This window comes from Colobus angolensis, unplaced genomic scaffold (assembly GCF_000951035.1).
Source record: "Colobus angolensis palliatus isolate OR3802 unplaced genomic scaffold, Cang.pa_1.0 Scaffold22, whole genome shotgun sequence".
Taxonomy (NCBI): Eukaryota; Metazoa; Chordata; class Mammalia; order Primates; family Cercopithecidae; genus Colobus; species Colobus angolensis.
Genome location: NW_012115377.1, coordinates 5,494,044 through 5,515,545, shown reverse-complemented (window position 1 = coordinate 5,515,545; position 21,502 = coordinate 5,494,044). Strand labels below are relative to the sequence as shown.

General features: G+C 53.2%; 1 protein-coding gene across 3 annotated transcripts in view; it reads left to right on the top strand.

Annotated features, from left to right (window-relative positions):
* The window catches only part of ELAVL1 (ELAV like RNA binding protein 1), a 30,965-nt gene extending 12,247 nt beyond the window's left edge, over positions 1–18,718 (top strand). The window contains exons 2-7 of one of the 3 annotated variants that reach the window (XM_011943596.1): positions 149–252; positions 7,197–7,350; positions 13,294–13,523; positions 13,833–13,850; positions 16,330–16,383; positions 17,168–18,718. In XM_011943596.1, coding sequence (XP_011798986.1) covers positions 149–252; positions 7,197–7,350; positions 13,294–13,523; positions 13,833–13,850; positions 16,330–16,383; positions 17,168–17,512 — 905 coding nt within the window. In that variant the 3' untranslated portion in view covers positions 17,513–18,718. Of the gene's footprint in view, positions 1–148; positions 253–7,196; positions 7,351–13,293; positions 13,524–13,832; positions 13,851–15,143; positions 15,164–16,329; positions 16,384–17,167 lie in introns of all 3 variants that reach the window. The other 2 variants (XM_011943597.1, XM_011943598.1) reach the window with 2 other exon arrangements.
* The last annotated feature ends 2,784 nt before the right edge of the window (positions 18,719–21,502 follow it).

The following is a 21,502-nucleotide window of genomic DNA, read 5'->3' as shown; positions in this document are numbered from 1 at the left end:
AAAATGTACGTGTTTGCCAAAGTAAGAAAGTTTGCTAGCACCTGTAATCCCATTTCCCAAAGGCCAGGCAGATAAAGTACTTCCCGACCTCCCTGTCCCTCACTTGCAGACTGTCAGCTTACCAGTGTCCTTGTGTTCTCCCGCACAGGACACAGCTTGGGCTATGGCTTTGTGAACTACGTGACCGCAAAGGATGCAGAGAGAGCAATCAACACGCTGAACGGCTTGAGGCTCCAGTCAAAAACCATTAAGGTAAAGGGATCTGATCATCACCGCATCCATTCCTGCCCTAGGCACAGGTCTGTGCTGAGCCCCGCCCAGCCTCACAGTCACTCTCCAGGGGACTATGAGCACAGCCACGCCTCCTCGGGGGCTCCCATCAGATACCCTGGTCAGGTGGTGACCGTCCCAGGCCTTACATAGGTGGTTCAGGGCCAACTCCCCGCCCAGGGTGCCCCCAGGTTGCGTCAGCTCCCAGGCCTCCCCTGTTGTCTCTCCTGCCTGACTTGCTGTGTTCCCATCCCTGGACAGCTCCATCCACTCCCAGCCTGCCCAGCGCTCCCTCTGCGCTCCTTGAGGCCAGTTGTAACCCTTCTCTCACCCAGCACCTCACTCAGCACCTACTGTGTGCCCCACGGTGACCAAAACAGACAAACTCAGTGCCCCCATGGGTCGGCGGTACAGACAGTAAACTAGACAGAGGATAGCCGTGTGTGACAGGCGGTTGCCGTGTGTGGAAGCTTCACAGCGGCAGGTGACTAGAGGAAGCCAACTGTGCAGCAACCCAGGAGCGGCACCTCCAGCAGGGCCATGGTGGCTTCCTGGGACGAGTCGCAGGTCCTCCAGGTCACACAGAAGGATTTCCTCTGTCCTCATCATCTGACCCGTGCCCTCGTGCGCGGGGGCTGCCAACCCCGAGCCCCACTTCACCCCCGTCTGCACGTGCCTGCCTTCTGGCTCCTGGGTCCGTGGGCAGCTCCTGCCGTCTGGATCAAGCCTCGTGTCTTTCCGACCTTTGCTCCCTGGTCTCCTGTCAGTCCTGGGTGCTGCTGGGCCTTCCCTAAGCCTCCCGCGTCCCAGGCAGGCCCCTGCAACCAGGCTTCCTGCAGCAGCCACTGCACCGACCCACCCTCAGTGCCGGCCTTCACAGGGTACCCACAGACGTGAGAGCTTGCCGGCCAGTATCCCCTCTCTTGCTCTAAGGCCATTTGGAATGAGGTGGTCCTGTGTGAGCCTTTAGATCTGCTAGATGCCCCTGCCCCAGAGAAAGGTGCTCCCTGAGTCACACTGGGCGCCCAGAAGGGTCCCTCTTGGACCTGCACCGATGATCAGGGCCCCTGGGGAGCTGTGAAATACAGATTCCCAGGCTGTAGGGGGCCTCCTGAGTCACTGCAGGGTGGGCCTGGGAGCCTGGGTTTTTGCCTGCCCACCAAGAGGGGTCCTGTGACCTGGCAGTGGCAGCACCTTCAGCCAAGAGGTGGCCTCTGTCCCTGCCTTGAGACTGCCCCATAATCTTGGTTACTCAGGGGCCAAACCCTCGCTCAACAGCAGCTCTTCCAGACCTGCCCCGTGCCGCATGGGCGTGGTGTGCAGTGGGCTCCCTGAGGGCAGGCGTGCCACTCCTGCATCCTCATATCCAGCGCAGGTCCTCAGAGGTGCCTTCCCTGGTGGGGGCTGCTGAGGGCAGCCAAGCGCCATGGGTTTCCACCTGAGCAGGGGCGGCCCTTCCGGAATCACCTCCAGCCCCGGGTGGCTTATCCTTGGCCCTGGACTCCCCATCTAGGAATTCTTTCCTCCATTTAGAAAATGTTTGAAGATTCTTGTTTCTGAGGCAGCCAGGCGGAGGTGTGGAGCAGAACAGTTGATTATTCCTGCGCAGCTGTTCTGTTTACTCAAATGCAAGAGCCGGGTGCCCAGTGCATAAACAGGACTCTCTTGCCTCTCTAGGATTGATGTTGGTGGGAAAGGCTGGAGTGGCTGCCTGAGTTTGGAGCCAGAGCCTACAGAACCCCAGGGGCTCAGGCCTGGGCAGGTGTCCCTCCCCATCATCCCGGCCATACGTGCAGAAGCCTACCTCACCTTCAGCGGCCTTGCCCTCTGCTGGCAGAGTCTGGTTCTCTGGCTTCCCACCATTGTCCTAGTTCTGCAGAAACAGGCCAGCCTCATGGGGATGTGACAGCCCTCAGTAATTTCTCCCTAGGTCTCCCCGAGGCTGCCTGGGCCTGGCTTCTCTAGCAGTTCCCCTGGTGCAGCCCTGGGGTCCTCTGTGCTCCAAGCGTGTTCATTCTGCAAACCTTTATTGAGCCCCTGGCCAGTGTCTGGTGCTGGTCCAGGTACCTCGATACTGAGGGACTTCGGATCCCCTGCCCTCCCCAGTTTAAGGGTGGTTCATCTGTGCAGCGTCATAAGGGCCTGGATGGAGTTGTGCATTCCACTCATCCTGGAACTTTTTATTCCATGTTGGTCTGACGCCACCTGGTATCCTACAGTTCTGTTCTGACACCAGTACCCAGAGTTAGCACAGCCCCTACACATTTAAGGCCATGGTCCCCAATGAGACTGCCCTCACCTCAGATGCCAGTCACCCTTTGGGGGTCCCCAGGCCCCTGCACTTCTTACCAACTGGCTACAAATTCAGAGGTTCCCGCCACCCCTTCAAGGTGCGTGACTCACTAGAATGACTCCTGGAACTCACGCTTCTGATGACAGTTTGTTTATAAAGGTTGCAATTCAGGGCATGCCAAATGAAGAGCCACACAGGAAGGGTCCCAAGCACAGAGCTCACATGTCTGCACCTGGTGGGATCAGGTGCCTTGTCCTCCCTGCGTGTGACCTGTGCACCTGCCGGGAGGCTCCATATAGCTTTGGTGTCTGGCATTTTTACTGGGCTCCTTACGAATGCATGACCGATTGACTCTTCGGCCATGTGATTGAACTCCATCCCCAGCACCCCTTTCCCCTCCCCCACCCCGGAGGTCAGGCCTGTATCACCCAGCTCAGAGCCCCAGCCCTCTAGTCACATACTTGGTCTTTCTGGTGCTGGGACCCATCCTGAGCCATCACTTAGCGCAAACTCAAGTGGGATCGAAGGCCTCATGGTAACAAAGACAGAAATTCCAGAAGTTTTACAAACTCTCTCCTAAGAATCTGGGACAGAGACCAGACAAATCCTTTATGACAGACAATACGGGCTAGGGCCAAGCCCTCTGCCAGGTGCTGGGGGTCCCTGTCCCGTGGTCTGCCCTCGGGGAGCCTAGCGGTGCCCACTGTTCACTGTAAGGTGGTCCCAGGGTGGGCTCAGGAGCCTATAATAGTGGCCAGTGCCAGGGGAGGCTCCTTCAAGAAAGCCAGAGTTGAGATCTGGAGGAGGAGAGGGAGTTAGCCAGGCCAGGGTGGGGATGAGGGTATTCTGAGCAGCAGGACGACCTGCAGGGGCACAAGGCAAGGGCCACATCCTAAAGGAAACCCAGTGGCCAGGCACATCCTGGGAAATGCAGGCTGGCCCCAAGCCTCTGCCCCACTCCTCCCCTGCAGGCAGGGCCTTCTGGAGTCTTGTGCTCACCCTGGGCTCTGAGGCCCCAGCCCTGCATAGACAGCCGAGACATGCCCTTGCTTTCACCCCGTTTGCTCTGTCCTCTTTGGTCCTGATGTCATTCCCTTGATGGCAGAGTGGAGAGGGGGAGTCCTGTCTCCTCATCCCTATCTGTCTTTTCCCCGTAGTAGCAGCCCAAGCAGCCACAGTGAGAGTGGTCCTGCACGGAGGCGACAGGCCGAGCATGTCCCAGATGCAGCTCGGTGTCCCTGCCGGGACGCCGCACAGTCTCTGTGTGCAGCTCTGCATCACTGCTGGGTCCCCGTATGCCACACACAGCCGGTGTTTACCAAAGGCTGACAGGAGGCCAGACCTTCCATCCCATGTCTCACGTGCCCTCTCCACAGCCCCATAGAAAGTGGTCCCTAGATTTGGGTTGAAGAAGCTGATGTTTCCAGTCGTGAAACAGCTCTGCCAAGGTCACGGAGGGATGGAGGGGCAAAGCCAGGGTGTGAAACCGGGTGCTGTGTGTGGCTACAGGCACTTAACATCACCTGGAGGCTTCCCTAGCACATTGTGAGAACCAAGCCTCAGGAACCAGAACAGCAAAACTCCTGTCACCCACAGAAGCCAGCGCTGGGGACTGCAGTGCAGATAGGCAGACATTCTTCACAGCAGCGGCAACTGCACACTCCATTCACACAGCAGCAGTCCCCAGATGTCTGCCATTCACCAGAGGCTGCTCTGAGTGCTTTGGATATGGCAGGAAACACACAAGTCTGGCCCTCACAGAGTCTGTTTGCAAAGTTAAAAGTTAAATAAATAAAATAGATGCCAGGCAGGGTGGCGCATGCCTGTAATCCAAGCCATTTGGGAGGCTGGGGCAAGAGGATCACTTGGGCCCAGGAGTTCAAGTCTAACCTGAGCAACATAGTGAGACCCTGTCTCTACAAAAAAAGCTAAAAAAGTAAATGAAATATGTAGCGTGTCAGGTCATGATCAATGCAGTCAAGAAGTAAATAGGGAGAGGAGGAACTGGGCGTTGATGCCGGTGGAGGGATCCGTGGCAAGCAGAGTGGTCAGGAGTTTGCTCAGCTGCCATGACAAAGCCCCACAGGCCAGGTTGCTTCAACAGAAGAAAGGTATTGACTCAGGGTTCTGGAGACTGGAAGCCCAAGACCATGGTGTCAGCAGGGTTGGTTTCTCTCGAAGGCACTGGGTAGGGATCTGTTCAAGAGGCCTCTATGACAGCTTCTGGTGGAGGCTGGCGGTCTCTGGCGTTCCTTGGCTTAGAGAAGCATCACCCCAGTCTGCGTCTGTCTTCACACAGCCTTCTCCCTGTGTGAGTGCCTGTGTCCACATTTCCTGCCTTTCTAAATTGAATTTTTTTTTTTTTAAAGACAGGGCCTCACTCAGTCACCCAGGCTGGACTGCAGTGGTGTGATCGTGGCTCACTGCAGCCTCAAACTCCTGCGCTAAGGTGATCCTCCCACCTTAGCCTCCCGTGTAGCTGGGACTAGAGGTGTGTGCCACCACGACCAGCTAATTTTATTTTTTGTAGAGATGGGGTCTTGCCGTGTTGCCTGGGCTGGTCTTGAACTTCTGGGTTCAAGCGATCCTCCCACCTCAGCCTCCCAAAACAGTGGGATTACTGGCCTGTGCCACCACACCTGGCCTAAATTTCCTTTTTTGTAAGGACATCAGTCACATTTGATTAGAGATCACCCTATACCAGTGTGACCTCATCTTAACTGATTACACACCCAATGACTGTATCCAAATCAGGTCACGTTTTGAAATCCCAAGGGGTTAGGACTTCGGCATATGAATTTGGATTGGGGGGTGGGGGGAACACGATTGAACCCCTCACTGGATGAATTATTGAGCATCGGCAGCCAGAAAAAGACCCGATTGAGGCCAAAGAGCAAACGATGTTGGGAGCTTAGGAAAGAGGGTTCTGGCCGAGGGGCCGGGGATCCCCAGGTCAGTGCACGCCTGCTGTGCACCAGCTGCTCTGATTCTAGCCTGACTGAATGTGACCGTGTCCAGAGAAGAGGAAAGCGGAGTTCCCATGGTGCTTGGACATACCTGTCCTTGGGAGGCATCAGAGCTTTCCCCAGCACTTGGCTCTAGGGCGCTTCTCCTCTGGGGCTTCATCCAGGGACGGCAGTAGGTCCAGTCAGTGACAGCCTCAGCTCTGCTCCACTGGCGCCAGGGTCACGGTTTGGCAGGCCCCAAAATACTGCCCCAGTCCAGACGGGTCTGCAGCGAGCCAGGGCAGGCCTGGACACTGTAGGGGAGGCTGGGGGCCAAGGCAGCCTCTTTTTCTCTGGGGACAGCACTGGCAGCCCCTGACCCACATCATGGGGTGGCCAAATGTCCCCAGAGCTCCTGCCTACAGGCTGATGGAGGTGCCCCTGGCCTGAGAGCAGCACGGCTTCCCCAGAGACCTCTTGGGCCCCGTAATGACATGCTCCCGCAATTCCCACCGCTACCGGGCGGAGCTGGCCTCTAGCCCCACACTCCTCTCCTCATGGGGCTCTCCTGTTCCCCTGCTGGGCCGCCCGCTGCCCTGTGAATGGGGGCAATGTCTGTCGTTCCTTCTCTGGGACATGATAGGAGCTTCTCAGAGGATGCTGTGTGTGTGTTCTCGGCACACAGATTCTGCCCAGTGACTCCTGAGTGGCGGTTTCTCCCTGCGTTCTGGTCTCAGTTACCTTGGCTCATCAGTTCTGTGCCCCTCCCTCAAAGGGAACGTACTTTCTTTCGCACAGGTTCAAGTCCCCACCCTTCCCGGGCACACAGCTCCTGCTCCCTCCTCTCTTGCTCCCTCCTCTCCTGCTCCCTCCTGCATATCCCAGCCTGCTGACGAGGCTGTGAGTCCTGCCAGGCTGCCCCTTCACAGGCAGAGGGGTTCCGCCATGGTCCTTTTTCTCCTTCTGGGCCCGTGGGGTCTGCACGGCTGTCAGCGCTAACCTGAAAAAGCACTGAAGACCTTGTCTTGCATCGGCCTGCGGGCTCCCCTCACTACCCTCTCCACACAAATGATGAATGTACCATTTTGACAAAGTACGCAGAAGGTTCTCTTCAGTTTTCTTTGATTTTGCAAAATAAAAATCCAAAAGGTGTTGAGTCATTTAATATTGAACGCTTGAGTGGATTTGAGTACAAACTCGGGGTCCTCCCGGAACCCTCGGCCCCCATCAGGGCTTCCGTGGCAAGCTTCCTCTTTGGCAGGGGCGTCTCGTGGAGTCTCGTGCGCTCCCAGTAGCTCCCATCTTGCTTGCCTGCTGCAGCACGGACCTCTTTCGGGCACCAGGACCTATCTCTGGCACTGGCTCATTGTCCAGCACATCAGAGAGGTGGCCATCCACAAGTGTCGGGCCCTCAGTTGCTGGGCTTGGTGACATAGGAGTCATGCTTGCCTCTTTGAGGATGGTGAGCACCCAGTGAGGAAGCGCTGCCAGGCACCCCGGCCCACGGCCCATTGCACAGTGAGCTTGCCACCATGCGGCTGCAGGTGGTGAGCGTCAGTGATGATAATCGTTCTTTGCATGAATTCTTACCACACAGTGTTGGCTTTCCCTAACCTAAAATTTAGCACCTTCCTCAATGCTTTGGCCACGTACCTGTCCTAATCTCAGAAAGTGGTTGTGTTCTCAAGGTGTCGTATGCTCGCCCGAGCTCAGAGGTCATCAAAGATGCCAACTTGTACATCAGCGGGCTCCCTCGGACCATGACCCAGAAGGACGTAGAGGACATGTTCTCTCGGTTTGGGCGGATCATCAACTCGCGAGTCCTCGTGGATCAGACCACAGGTACCAGAGGGACCCGAGACGCATGGGGAGGGTGTTCTCTAGGTGGGGGCTGGGTTTTCTAGGGAAGGCAGATCACTGTTTGATTTTAAATGTCATTAGTTATTCTGCAAACGAGGACAACACCAAAATGAGAAGACGTTGACTTTGGTTTGAGAAGGCTGAGGAGGTAAGATGGCGTTAAAAGAAGCTGGGGATGGCTGGGCGTGGTGGCTCACACCTGTAATCCCAGCACTTTGGGAGGCCGAGGCGGGTGGATCATGAGGTCAGGAGATCGAGACCAGCCTGACCAACACGGTGAAACCCCGTCTCTACTAAAAATACAAAAAATTAGCTGGGCATGGTGGTGGGCGCCTATAGTCCCAGCTACTTGGGAGGCCGAGGCAGGAGAATGGTGTGAACCCGGGAAGCGGAGGTTGCAGTGAGCTGAGATCATGTGACTGCACTCCAGCCTGAGTGACACAGCGAGACTCCGTCTCAAAAAAAAAAAAAAAAAAAAAAAAAAAGCCAGGGATTAGGCCAGCATTTCATGTATGGTGAAGACACCAAGAGATTCTAGCACCTTCCCTCAGGCACCCAAATGTCTGGTCTTGCCCATGAACGGGGTGAAAAGGACACTGCAGGCCGGCTGTGGTGGCTCACGCCTATAATCCCAGCACTTTGGGAGGCCAGGGCAGATGGATCACCTGAGATCAGGAGTTCGAGACCAGCCTGGCCAACATGGTGAAGTCCCATCTCTACTAAAAATACAAAAATTAGCCGGGTATGGTGGCAGGTGCCTGTAATCTCAGCGACTCGGGAAGCTGAGGCAAGAGAATCGCCTGAACCCAGGAGGCGGAGATCGCGGCCAGCCAAGATTGCACCACTGAGCTCCAGCCTGGGCAACAAAGCGGGATTCCATCTCAAAAAAAAAAAGGATACTGTAGCCAGGTGCGGTGGTGTGGGCTTGTCATCACAGCTGCTCAGGAGACTGAGGCGGGAGGACTTCTTGAGCCCAGGAGTTCACAGCTGTGGTGAGCCGTGATCGTGCCACTACACTTCAGCCTGGGCAACAGAGCAAGATCCTGTTTCTTTTGGGGAAAAAAAAAAAAAAAGGCTGCTACACATTTGTCCACTGTGACTTTCATTGCAGGCATTTGGGGTGCAGTAGTCTGATGGCCCAAATCCCCAGAATTCGGATGCCCTTTTCTGGGGAGCACATCTAAAATGCACAGAGCACATGGCAGTGAATTCCTCTAATGGGCAGGCAATCCTGGCCACTTTGCTGACCCTCCCATGCTGTCTTGGCATTGGACATGGGCACTGGGCTTTGTGTGACACCATCAGGCAGAGATGAGCAGGGGACATGTGCACGTTCACGGCTGTGCTCTGGCCCCACTTCCCGGCCCACCTGCCACACTAGGCTAGGAACTAGTGCACCACTACATCCTTTGCCAAGCCCTGCACGTGGCCCCGCCTGGGGGACGGGGAGCTCGGGCCACCCTGAGGGGACTTAGGATCGCTCAGCTGTGTTTGGGGCAGGAGCAGGAGTGTGCTGACCAACCAGGAGGGAAGAGTACACTCCCCAAGCCCAGTGAGGCCTGTGTGTTCGTTGCATGGGTGGTTTTCATATTCTTTCCACACAGACTGTGCGCCACCTTGGCTGTGATGTTGAAATAACACCGAGTAGTTGGGCCACAGGAAGTCGTGCTCTGAGGTGACCTCTTTTCGAGAGAACAGCAGCACTCCCCCAACAGCCCAGAGCCTTGCCTTTCGTGTGCACACAGGTGGGGCCTTCCTGGCCTGCAGGCTGGAGGGGCATGCACGTTGTCCTGCGTGCCCTGAGCTGCATGCTTTGGGGTGGGCAGCCTTATCAGTCTCTCCCTCCTGGCCGGCTGTGGGAACCCCACCTGGCATGCACCAGCCCTGCTGCTGCCAGCCTTCGGTCCCGCTGGGGCCCGAGGAGGGGAAGGGCCCCTGTGCACTTCACGGGGGCTCTGGGGGCTGCCTGTAGCCTAGCACAGACTCGTGCCCTGGCACCCAGCAGTGCCAAAGGACAGGGCTCACTCACACGGCCGCCTCCATTCTGTCTTCGCTCTGGGGAGAGGGTCGGGGGATGCCAGTTACTTGGTGTAAACTCCCCTGATTTGTACCAGAAGAATCTCCTGTGGTTCCTGAAGTCCCCTCACTTACCTTTAAGTGCCAGCTGAGAGAACAATCCTGTCGGTGGGCCAGTGTGTGGGTTCCTTGCCCCCCACTTTGCATTACGGCATCTGAGGGGGCTGCGCAGGGCCCGGGGCTGGGGAAGCTGACCTCGCCGGTCCACAGCCCACTCTCCTCCTCTAGACCCCACATGCACGGCTTTGCCTCGGCCTGTCTGTGTCCAGTACGGTCCTGATGATGGGAGCCTGCACTCCACTTGGAGCCCCCAGTGCCTGAGAGCATGCCTCCAGCCACCCAACTCTCCCGGGGCCTTCCCCCGTCTCTCAGGCACACACAGGCCACAGGCAGGGGGAACTCACCTCTGCACACAGCTGCTGGGGGCATTGCTTCCTTTCCCTCTGCAAGGTAGTGTCTCCCAGGGTGTTGGGGGCACCTCAGTATCGCCCACCAGGTCAGCTGTGAACCTCAAGGTGGCATAAGCAACCTTTGGCATCTTTGTAGAGGGGTGAGGGAGGCAGAAAAGGGAGCCAGGAGTGTCTCCCCAGCTCTGCTTCCCACCCCAGGGTGCAGAATTGGTGGGAAGGTGAGGCTCCCATCCCAGGGCTATGGCTCCCTCTGCTGGGCACAGAGGGTGCCTGTTCCTGGGACCTCATGCGGCGCAAGGCGGACAGCAGGGAAGAGAAGTGTGTGGCAAACCAGCCTGTGTGGAGTTTGCCTTCCTGCGATGGGCTTTTTAGTGTTAAATAGACGAGGATGGCTGGGCGCGGTGGCTCACACCTGTAATCTAATACTTTGGGAGGCTGAGGTGGGAGGATTGCTTGAGCCCAGGAGTTCAGAACAGCCTGGCCAACATAGCGAGATCCCAACTCTTTTTTAAAAAAAGAAAAAAATCCCATCCTAAGCTGAAACAGCTTAATTTTTTTTTATCCCTTTGCTTCTGTATCCATCTTAATTGTGAACTTTATAGTGTATTCATCTGGAGATTATGCTGTTTCTTGGACTCTGCTGTTAAATTCTAAAAAACACAAGAGGGCCGGGCACGGTGGCTCACGCCTGTAATCCCAGCACTTTGGGAGGCCGAGGCGGGTGGATCTCCTGAGGTAAGCAGTTCAAGACCAGCCTGGCCAACATGGCAAAACTCCATTTCTACTAAAAATGGGCCAGGCGCAGTGGCTCATGCCTGTAATCCCAACACTTTGGGAGGCCGAGGCATGTGGATCACGAGGTCGAGAGGTCAAGACCATCCTGGCCAACATGGTGAAACCCTGTCTCTACTAAAAATACAAAAAATTAGCCAGGCTTGGTGGCAGGCACCTGTAATCCCAGCTACTGGGGAGGCCGAGGCAGGAGAATCACTTGAATCTGGGAGGCGGAGGTTGCAGTAAGCCGAGATTGCACTATTGCACTCCACCCTGGGCAAAAAGAGTGAAACTCCATCTCAACTAAATAAAGTAAAATAAAATAAAATAAAAATTAACCGGCCATGATGGCGGGCACCTGGAGTCCCACCTACTCGGGAGGCTGAGGCAGGAGAACCACTGGAACCGGGGAGGTGGGGGTTGCAGTGAACTGAGATCGTGCCATTGTACTCCAGCCTGGGTGACAGAGTGAGACTCCATCTTAAAAACAAATTAAAAATAAAAAACACTAGGGGAAGACAAAAAAAAAATGCAGAGCCATCTTTAGAAAGTATACATCCATTACATAAATGAGTGAATTGATATCCCCCTGTGTTAAACAGCATCGCTCCTGCCCCGCTTACTTGAGTTTTCTTCATTTCACTCAGGCAGTTTGCATTTGAAAGCCACTTGACAACACCAGAGGAGCCCACACTTGCACGCATGCCTTCATGCCTTCTTTCTGCTGTGCCGCAAGGTCTTTAGAAACAGAGTGAAGCCATCTGCTTGGAGCCAGCTTCCCTACGAGCCGGCCAGCGTCAGCTCTCAGTCGTATTTGCCTAAAGTTAGATTTTCATTTAGGTTTCCAAGACTGACTTAAGCTGTCATTCGTGTCGTGAGAGAGTCAAAGAAAACAGCATCTGTCAGGGTTATGTTTTCAGGTGTTCCTTCTGAGCAGCAGCTCAGAAATGAGCTTGAGCCCCAGAATATTCCTGGCACATGTGCGTAGCGCTAGGTCTGACCTTACTAAGGCTGCTGTCTGTGTGTTCACGTGGGGCCTGCAGTGTCACGATTGTGGGGCAGCTGGCGGGACCCTCTGGGAAGTGGTGGAGTAAGGTGCCGGGAGAGACGTGGAGACAGGACATGGGGACAGTTGGGTGCCTGCTGGACAGGTCACCCACGGCTCCAGGCTGCCTGATTTTGGTCATTGTTCATTACCATGTGCCAGACGGCTTTGCCTGGAGAAGAAACCTGACTTAAGACACCCTTTGACTGGAAGTCTTTCTTTTTCCTTAAGAGATGAGATCTTACTATGTTGTCCAGGCTGGTCTTGAACTCCTGGCCTCAGACGATTCTCTTGCCTTAGCCTCTGGAGTAGCTGAGACCACAGGCACGAGCCTTGGCCTGGCTTGACTAAAAGTCTTGAGAAGCAGGGTGTTTCGGTTGGGTTGTCTGCAGCGGCCTCTCCCACTGGGACACACCCATGACTGCCACCCAGTGACATCACTCAGACTGGCCCTCAGCTGTCACGTCTCCCATCCCCAGGCCTTCCCCTGACCCCATCATGTCCTCGCCCCAGGAGAAGGAGCTAGTCCGCTGCTCAGTGTGCCCTCACCCCCATCCCCTCATCCAGTTCCCAGCCCGCTCCCCACGTTCCTCAAGGGACGGGCTACTCACGTTTCCCTCCCGGGCCTAGTGTATGGACGGGCAGGGGTGGAGGACAGCCATGCTCTCCTTCCACCCGCCTTGCTCAGTGTCTCACACCAATGCTACCCACAGTAGGACGGGCCTCAGGTCTCACGCTGCCCCATCCAGCGATTGGGTTCAGCCTGGAACCTAGGACTGGCCCTTGGGTGGCTCAGTTGAGGTGGCAAGAGAAGGTGCCCTCTGGGCTTGGCTATTGGGGCCCTGGCCCTTCCCACACAGGGACCCCAGGCCTGCCTGGCGAGCCTGTGGATACGTTCAGCTCTGCTGTGTGAGCCTGGGCAGTGTTCTGGCCTCATTTGATTCTGACGGCAATTTGGGGCCCACGGGAGGGTGCAGGACCTTAGAGTAGAGTATCCCAAGACAGGAGTGAGGTGATGGCAGCAGCACGGAGCTGGCAGGGGGCAGCCACAGGATCCCACTCCCTCCTGGCATGAAGGAGAGGGCATGCAGGCTGAGCTGGGCACCTTGGCAGGAGGCTCGGCCACGAGGCCCACTGTCACAGCGGGCCCCAGAGACAGCAGCCAGGAGGGTGGCCCCAGAGCCCAGGGAGGAACTCTCAGACGCAGTCCCCACCCCGACCCTGTTACCCATCAACCCCACACCACACCCACACCCCCACTCTGTGGTGGGCATCTGGCAGCTAAATAGTGACGGTGGATATGCTGTTTCCTAATGTTGCTTTCTTCCAAATAAGAGGCTTGGGTGTCTATTGGGGATGTCTGTCACCAAAATATCTTTGGGCGCTGACACCGTGGAGTCGTGGCTTCAGCCGGGAAGAAAATCTGAAGCTTTAATCTTCTGTTAGTCATTGGTTTTCTTTACTCCATCCATTTGTTTTCACTTTTAGGTTAATTTTTGTTTATTTCCTTAACCAGACTTCCAGCCTGGCCCACAGTAGACTGACCTGACTTTTGCTTTTCAGTTTTGAAAGTCCTAGCATTTTTTCCCCTAACTCCATTTTTGTTGGTTTGTTAAAAAGGTTTGTCCAGAGGGGTTGCGTTTATCCGGTTTGACAAACGGTCGGAGGCAGAAGAGGCAATTACCAGTTTCAATGGTCATAAACCCCCAGGTTCCTCTGAGCCCATCACAGTGAAGTTTGCAGCCAACCCCAACCAGAACAAAAACGTGGCACTCCTCTCGCAGCTGTACCACTCGCCAGCGCGACGGTTCGGAGGCCCCGTTCACCACCAGGCGCAGAGATTCAGGTGGGTCGGGAGGGTGCGCACTCCTGAAAGCCATCCGTAGCCCCGCTGGTGGGCGACAGCACAGCCACAGAATAGAAACCACGGGAACGCTAGACTGATCCTGTCAGAGAACACGTTTCAGAACCATTCTGCAGCTCCGCACCACAGCTTCCATCAGAAAGGTGTCTGTAGGAGAGCCGTTTACTTCCGATGGGGCGTTGTCTTTCATGGGAACCAAAACGGTGACTCCAGGCTAGACACAGTGGCTCATTCCTGTAATCCTGGCACCTTGGGTGGCCAAGAGAGGAAGATCGATTGAGCCCAGGAGTTCAAGACCAACCTGGGCAATATTGTGAGACCCCATCTCTACAAAAAATACAAAACTGGCCAGGCATGGTGGTGCACTCCTGTAGTTGCAGCAACTCAGGAAGCTGAGGTGGGAGGATTGCTTGAGCCCAGGAGGTTGAGGCTGCAGTGGGTTGTGATCATACCACTGCACCCCTGGGCCACAGAGCCAGAACCTTTTTTTTTTTTTTTTTTTTTAAAAAGACGGCGCCAGTCCCCACCAGTTGCTATGAGTGTGAGCGCTTAGAGCTTCAACACGCAGTTCCTAGTAACAGAACGGAGCAGCGAGCTTTAAAGATGCTTTCATGCCCAGTGTCGGGGAGCACACACCAGTAATCTCAGCTATCAGGAGGCCGAGGTAGGAGGATTACTTGAAGCCCTGAGTTTGAGCAGTCTGGGCAGCAAAGTGAGACCCCCGTTCCTACAAAAATAATGAAAAAACTGGGCGTGGTGGTGCTGGCCTTTAGTCCCAACTACTCAGGAAGCCACGGCGGGAGGATCGCTTGAACCCAGGAAGTGGAGGCTGCAGTGAACTATGATTGCACCACTGTACTGCAGCCTGGGTGACAGAGTGAGACCCTGTCTCTAAAAAGTAAATGAATAATGAACGTCTCATATCTGTGGGAGAAAAGATGCTGCCTTAGGTGTAGTCGGGTGAGAGCAGATCTTCCAGAGTTCCTAGACATACGTGATCAGCAGCCCTAAGGCAAACCTGTTTCATACACCTGCCTTGTGCAGTCATTTGTACTGGTGAATGTGATAAGTATGCATTCTGTTTATGAGCCCTGTCCTAGACGGGAACAGTTTTCCCGGATTCCTTAGTCTTTCCATCCTGAAAATCGTTCTGGCTGCCAGGATGAAGTGGGAGAGAGGTGATGAGAGTCAGGGCCTTGGACTCCAGGATCTGGTGTGCTGTTGCCTCAGAAACAGCAGAGGTCTCAGTGTCAGGGCTGTTTTGTTTCGTTCCTCAAGGAGTGACATCGAGGGCTTATCTCAGGGATGACAAGGACAGATAACCCATTTTAAAATTTTTAATGTTTTTATTTTTTGTTGAGATGGAGTCTCACTATGTTGCCCAGGCTGGTCTTAAACTCCTAGCCTCAAGTGATCCTCCTACCTCAGCCTCCCAACATACCGGGATTATAGGCGTGAGCCCCGCCCCATTGTTGTTTTAACAGTGAGGCCGGGTGGGCGCTGCCCACTGCCACACATGCTGCTGTGAGAGGTGTTATTCTCATGGCTGAGTTACCCAGCATTCTCCGCCTGGCTCATATTCCAAAGCTGGCCTGCCTGCCTTGAGGTGTCTGGGTTGAAGACAAGGCTGGGGAAGCTTCTCTGGACAGAATGGAGCTGAATTTTAAAATCCAGCTGTAGGAATCCCACCATACAGTTGGCACTGCTCTTGACGGGGCAGGCTATATGAGCAGTGGCATTGGGTGAACTGCTCCTTAGCCTGGAAGGAAGACAGGGAAGGTTGGAGGAGGAGACATGGGACTCTGGTCTCAGTAATGAGGACGGGAAAAGAAAGGGGAAACCAGAGGAGTGGACATTTCTGGTCGAGCAGGAAAGTGAGTGGCAGGACAACCACCAAGACAAAGTTATGGAAGGAAGTGGGGAGGGCGGGAGAGGCTAGAGGGAAAGATCTGCTCAGGAGGCCGAGAGAAGAGGAGGAAGAAAGACCCAGACTGCAGGGAGTTTGCCGTCAGTCCCTATCACGTCCAGAAAAGCCCAGAGAATTGGGTTGGAGGAAAAGAGAGATTTATGACTGTCAAGACCAGAGAAATCAGCAGGAGAAAAACTACCAACAAGAGTAATTCTGAAGAAGTCCAGTCGCATTGACTCATGCCTGTAATCCCAACACTTTGGGAGGCCAAAGCAGGAGGATCACTTGAGCCCAGGCATTTGGGACCAGTCTGGACAACACAGACCCTGTCTCTACAAAAAATGTAAAAATTAGCCCAGTGTGGTGGCGCACACCTGTGGTCCCAGCTACTCTGGAGGCAGGAGGATCACTTGAGCCTAAGAGTTTGAGACCATACTGGACAACATAGTGAGACCCTGTCTCAAAAAAAAAAAGAAAATCACCCTTGGGCTAGTGAGCTGCCCCGTGGGAGCTGGTGTCCTCTTGTGTCTGTTGAGAGGGTGAATCTGTTTAATGGCACTTGAAGGTACTCGCTTACCTTAGCTGATAGGGCCATAGCCTGAAGCCCAGTTTTATTTTGGAGCAGGTAATCCTTCTCTGCATGCATCGTGCGGCTTCACAGATGCTGGCTTCACAGATACACGGTACTCAGATATTCCCAAACTGACCCTCAGACCTTTACTTTTTTAATTTGAGAAAGTTCCAGAGGGAAGCATGGCTTTAGGAACTGTTTTGTCATCTACCTTAATCCTTATTAGGGCATCTTCTGTACGTTTTCAGAAGGCTTTATTTTAGTTTAGTTTGGTTTTAGTTTGATGAGGTTTTTGTTTGTTTGGTTTCCTAGAGATGGGGTCTCTCTGTGTTGCCCAGGCTGGTCTCAAACCCCTGGCCTCCAGTGATCCTCCCACCTTGGCCTCTGAAAGTCCTGGGATTCTGAGCTTGAGCCACCACGCCTGGCCCAGAAAGGCCTGTTTTTTATGTAAATAAAAGTATCACTGTGGAAAGCCCCATGTGTGTGGTCAAGTTTGGTGAGCCTGCAGTTGCTGGTGTCCCAGGGCCCTTCCCTCTCCCTTGAGTTCCCAGCCCTCAGTGGTTTGGCCCCTGGCCCTCGTGGGATGTTGAACTGCAGCCACAGAAGGTTGGCTGCCTGGTGCTTGGGAAGGAATTCTTGGGCCCTACAGTGGCCCTGGCAAAGGCGTGCTCTAACCAAAGACCACTGGGCTGTGAACCCTTGGGGGTGGGTCATGATGAGGGGAAGGTGTAAAATCTGGAAAAAGGAGTTCAGCCCCTGCACATACCCCACAGTACGAGGAGAGTTTCCTCCAGGGAGAGCTGAGGCTGTCAGCGCCTGCAGAGCGTTTCTACCCTCAATGGAGGACCAGGAGAAGCGCATCTAAAATGTGGGGAACCCCTAAACAGAAACCCCCACATACACAGTGGGAGGAGTGGAGGTCACCAACCAGCCCCTCAGAGTCAGCTGCCTATAGAACAGGGTCCCGCCCCTCCATTACCATATTTAATTCCTCCCAGTTTAAAACAGTGTCGTGGTTTTGACCCATGCAGGTGTCTCGACTGTGAGCACCTCGTGGCTGCGCAGAGCGGGATGGGGCCCAGCGGCCACGGTCAGCATGCATCCAGGCCTTGCCCCATCACCAGGCCGCCTGCGCTGACCGTGGCCTGACGCTTGCTCTCTGTCCGCCAGGTTCTCCCCCATGGGCGTCGATCACATGAGCGGTCTCTCTGGCGTCAACGTGCCCGGAAACGCCTCCTCCGGCTGGTGCATTTTCATCTACAACCTGGGGCAGGACGCCGATGAGGGGATCCTCTGGCAGATGTTTGGGCCCTTTGGCGCCGTCACCAATGTGAAAGTGATCCGCGACTTCAACACCAACAAGTGCAAAGGGTTTGGCTTTGTGACCATGACAAACTATGAAGAAGCCGCGATGGCCATAGCCAGCCTGAACGGCTACCGCCTGGGGGACAAGATCTTACAGGTTTCCTTCAAAACCAACAAGTCCCACAAATAACTCGCTCATGCTTTTTTTTTGTACGGAATAGATAATTAAGAGTGAAGGAGTTGAAACTTTTCTTGTTAGTGTACAACTCATTTTGCGCCAATTTTCACAAGTGTTTGTCTTTGTCTGAATGAGAAGTGAGAAGGTTTTTATACTCTGGGATGCAACCGACATGTTCAAATGTTTGAAATCCCACAATGTTAGACCAATCTTAAGTTTCGTAAGTTATTTCCTTTAAGATATATATTAAACAGAAATCTAAGTAGAACTGCATTGACTAACCAGTCCCTCTGGATGGTGGTGAACCTGAAGCATGCTTTAACCTCTAAGACTGTCTAACACGCGTTTCATTCAATGTCTCCACAGACTGGGTAGCAAAAAAAAATCACCTTTTAGTTTTAGTTTTTAATCTAAAGATGTTAGACAGATGCTGAGTGTGCGTTTTCTCAACCGCTTCAACATTGTAAGCGATGTATGCTTTGGTTGACAGGAAGTTCCTTTTCCAGGCAGGTCCCGTTGCCACCTCCTGCTCACTCAGTCCCGGGCTCTGCCAAATGGTCCTGGGAATGGCGGTGGGCCCATCCAGCTTGGGCCACCACTGGGGCCGGGGGCCGCATGCTGGGCGGGCCCTCCAGAGAAGGACACAAACGTGTTTCGTAAGCCCAGGCACCAATGGGAATGGACCAAAGAGTTTCAGGGAAACTCCAGTATATTCCAGAGTTAGATCTAAGCTCCAGGCACGCCTGAAGATGTGTTGCTACTCTGACGCCCCGAGTTTCTGTCCACACATTGCATGCACAGCGCCCCACACATTGGATACTGTTGTTCACGATAATTTCTCCCATTTTCCAGAGCATTTAACATAGCTTGGAGGCGTAAGATAGCTCTGTTTTTTAATAACACAGAAACATTTGAGCATTGTATTTCTCGCATCCCTTCTCGTGAGCGCTTAGACCTTTTTCTATTTTAGTCAGATTTTGTTTTGGAATTTTGCTTTTGTATGAACACTCAGCAGAAAAGTACTTACTTCTTGCCAGTTATCTATTAACCAAAACCTTTGATTTGTAGTTTTAAAGATTAACCCTCAAAGTTCTCTTCATAACTGCCTTGACATTTTGGGTTGTTCTGTTCTGTTAATTTTCTTTTGCTTTTTTGTGTTTTTTGTTTGTTTTTACTTTTGCATTTAAGACCATTAAATTTGATTTTGTTTTGCTCGAATTTTGTTTTGTTTTTTATTTTACCTTTTCTTTCTTTTTGGCTAGGGAAGGTGCAGGCGGCCCAGCATTCAGGGAGGAGTCGTAAGATCTTAAGAAACCAATACTTGCCTCAAGCAAAAGCATTTCTGAATATGTGACGCAGGAATGTGCAGTTACAGGCTGGTGGCTTTTAAACCGGGAGCCGGAAGGAAGGGTGAAAGAGAAAGCCTATGAAATAGGCAGGGCCAGATCGCCCAAAACTCCTCAGGACTGGGATCTGGCGTTTATAAATAACTAGTATACAGAGAGAATCACAAACAGGATAACTTAGTACCAGCAGTTTTTAACCTTGACGTGAGACTAAAACGTGACCGTAGGCTGTTTTTTAGTTACTGCTCTCATGAGATGACGGCTGTATTTATCTGTTTGTTTATACCGATCTATTTATTTATTTATTTATTGAAGTGAGGAATTGAGCAATAGGCAGGCACCACCGTCCCCAGAGCAGGTCAGCGTCTCAAGAAGCCCCTGGACAATTGAGGATGCCATCCCCTCCCCTTTCCCTGATCTTTTACTGAGAGGCTGTGTGCGCGATGCTTGCAAATTGATGATGTTGCCATCTGTACCCAGGCCGCGTCTCATAAAAGTCGGCCTGGTGCCAGAGAGGACCTCCTTTCTCCCACAGAATCCCAGCTCCTCAGGAAAAGCCAAAACCGAGGCCCGTTTGCCCAGATTCGACACAAAAGAGGGTCCCTGCTCTGTTGCCGGAGAGCAGTCTCCACCCTGGGACCAGAATGTTTTCCTGGAAAAAGAAGCCTTTCAGGTTTCCCCGGGCCAAATAGAAGGTGGGAGCCAACATCTTCATATGGAAGGTGGGAGCCAGCACTTTCTGATGGAAGGTGGGAGCCAACATCTTCATATGGAAGGTGGGAGCCAGCACTTTCTGATGGAAGGCTGGATTCCCGCTTCTGAAACTCCCCCTGGAGTCTCACTGCCATACATGCCCGTAGCTAGCATTCAACAGAGAACTCTGTCTTAAGCTTCAACTGTGAAAATGATGACGGGCTTGTAGCCAGCACCTCAGCTTCTTTCCTCGCCCCCTTTTATCTGAATCCTATCAGTTGTTCTGATGCTGGGACAGGTGAGAAGAAACTGTGAAGTGTATGAGCCTTTGAGAGCTCCCTGAAGTTTCTCAGTTCAGGAATATTCTCATTGTATGTGGTCTCTGCTGTTTGAACAGCCTTCTAGCTAAAAAATTCCAATGCCTTTACTTGGGAGTCTTAACTTGCAAGCTTGTGGAAGGATTTAGCTTTTGAACTGTCACTCCTGAAAAGCAATCTCCGTTCCCATCAAGGTTCTAGTTGCTGGCCCTGTGCCCTTAAAGTTCATTACATCTTGCCAAGGACTGTTTGCAAAGGGGAGATCCCTTTTCTTAAAAAAGGCACAACTCAAAAGAAACCATTTCTTTAAAAATTTTACATAGATGAGTCGTATTTGTATTTAACAAAAATGAGTGCTTTCCTTTTATTTGGGAATTTCGATGAAAAAGTGTTCAGAGTAGATAATGTTCATTTATCAAAAATCTGGTTTGGGAAATACCAAAGAGGCTTTGATTGAATTCCCTTTTGACCTGTGTGTAACTTCCTCTGGTAGTTAGACCCCAGGCAACTCCGAATTTGTGAACCTGCTTCCTGATGAATTCTCCCTTGTTCCCCCTTGGCTCTGCCATTATTTCGTTTTCAGTGTGATTTGCCAAGCCACAGTTTTCTGTGCTGGCTGTGCCTCTAGTCACAGCTCTGTGACTGATTCCCTCCCGGGTGCTGAGTCCCCTCCTTAGCCACTATCCTGCGTGAATATCCTGAAATCCATGGACTTCCTCAGGGGCCTGCCCGCAGGTGGTGCTGGGTGGGTTCCACCACCTTCTCCTGGAAGGTGAGCCTTTTCCTGGCCAAGGGCAGCTGCCTTAACCTCTGAGAGTCTGCGCTTGGCCTTAGTCCTGGAGACCCAGTCTCCAGGGACTGAATCGTGCTGCTGTCGGGAGCCAAGGCCGGCCCTTTGGAGCTGGCAGCCCAGGGGTCCCTGCTGGATCAGAGAAATAGAAGCACCCGAAGACGGTTAGTGGCAATTCCTTGACCAGTTTGCTTCCAAATGAAGGCCATGTGTCCACCAGGCATTGAAAAGACATGACTCACCCAGTCCTGCATCGGACTTGAAAATCGAAATTGACATCACTCAGCTGTTACATTTCACATCCCATTCAGCCCGGTTTTATTTCCATGTGCTTTTCGCAGCCTTCCTGTGTTGGATGAAAGAGAGTAAGAATTCAGCTGACAGGAGGCCTCTATCCTCTGTCCCTCCACCCCTCCCTCCACCTCAGTCCCCTCCCATCTTCCCCAGACCTACCTCACCTACTAGGACCTGAGGCAGCTCCTTAGCAGAGACCCCTGGGGTTCAGCAGACTCGGGGGGTCAGGGAGTCCTGTCCCCAAACTTCCCAAGACAGCCCTGAAGTCACAAGTGCTTTTTTTTTTGAGTGGCATTGGCAATTGGCATGTAACGATGGCAGTAGAATCTGAATCTCGGATCCCAGGCAGGGTTCACGTTTCCAAACCTTTTGATTTCCCCTGACTTCTAATGGCCGGATCCTATTTTTCTACCTTTCAGTGACATCATTCAGGTTTTTTTCTTGGCCATTTAAAAAAAGCAATTTTTTTTTTTTCTCACTTGTAAGTCACCGCCAGTACCTAAGTTTGGCTAACGGAGACTTTGACAGGACTGGATTTTTCTTCCACTAGAAGAGAAGGCTT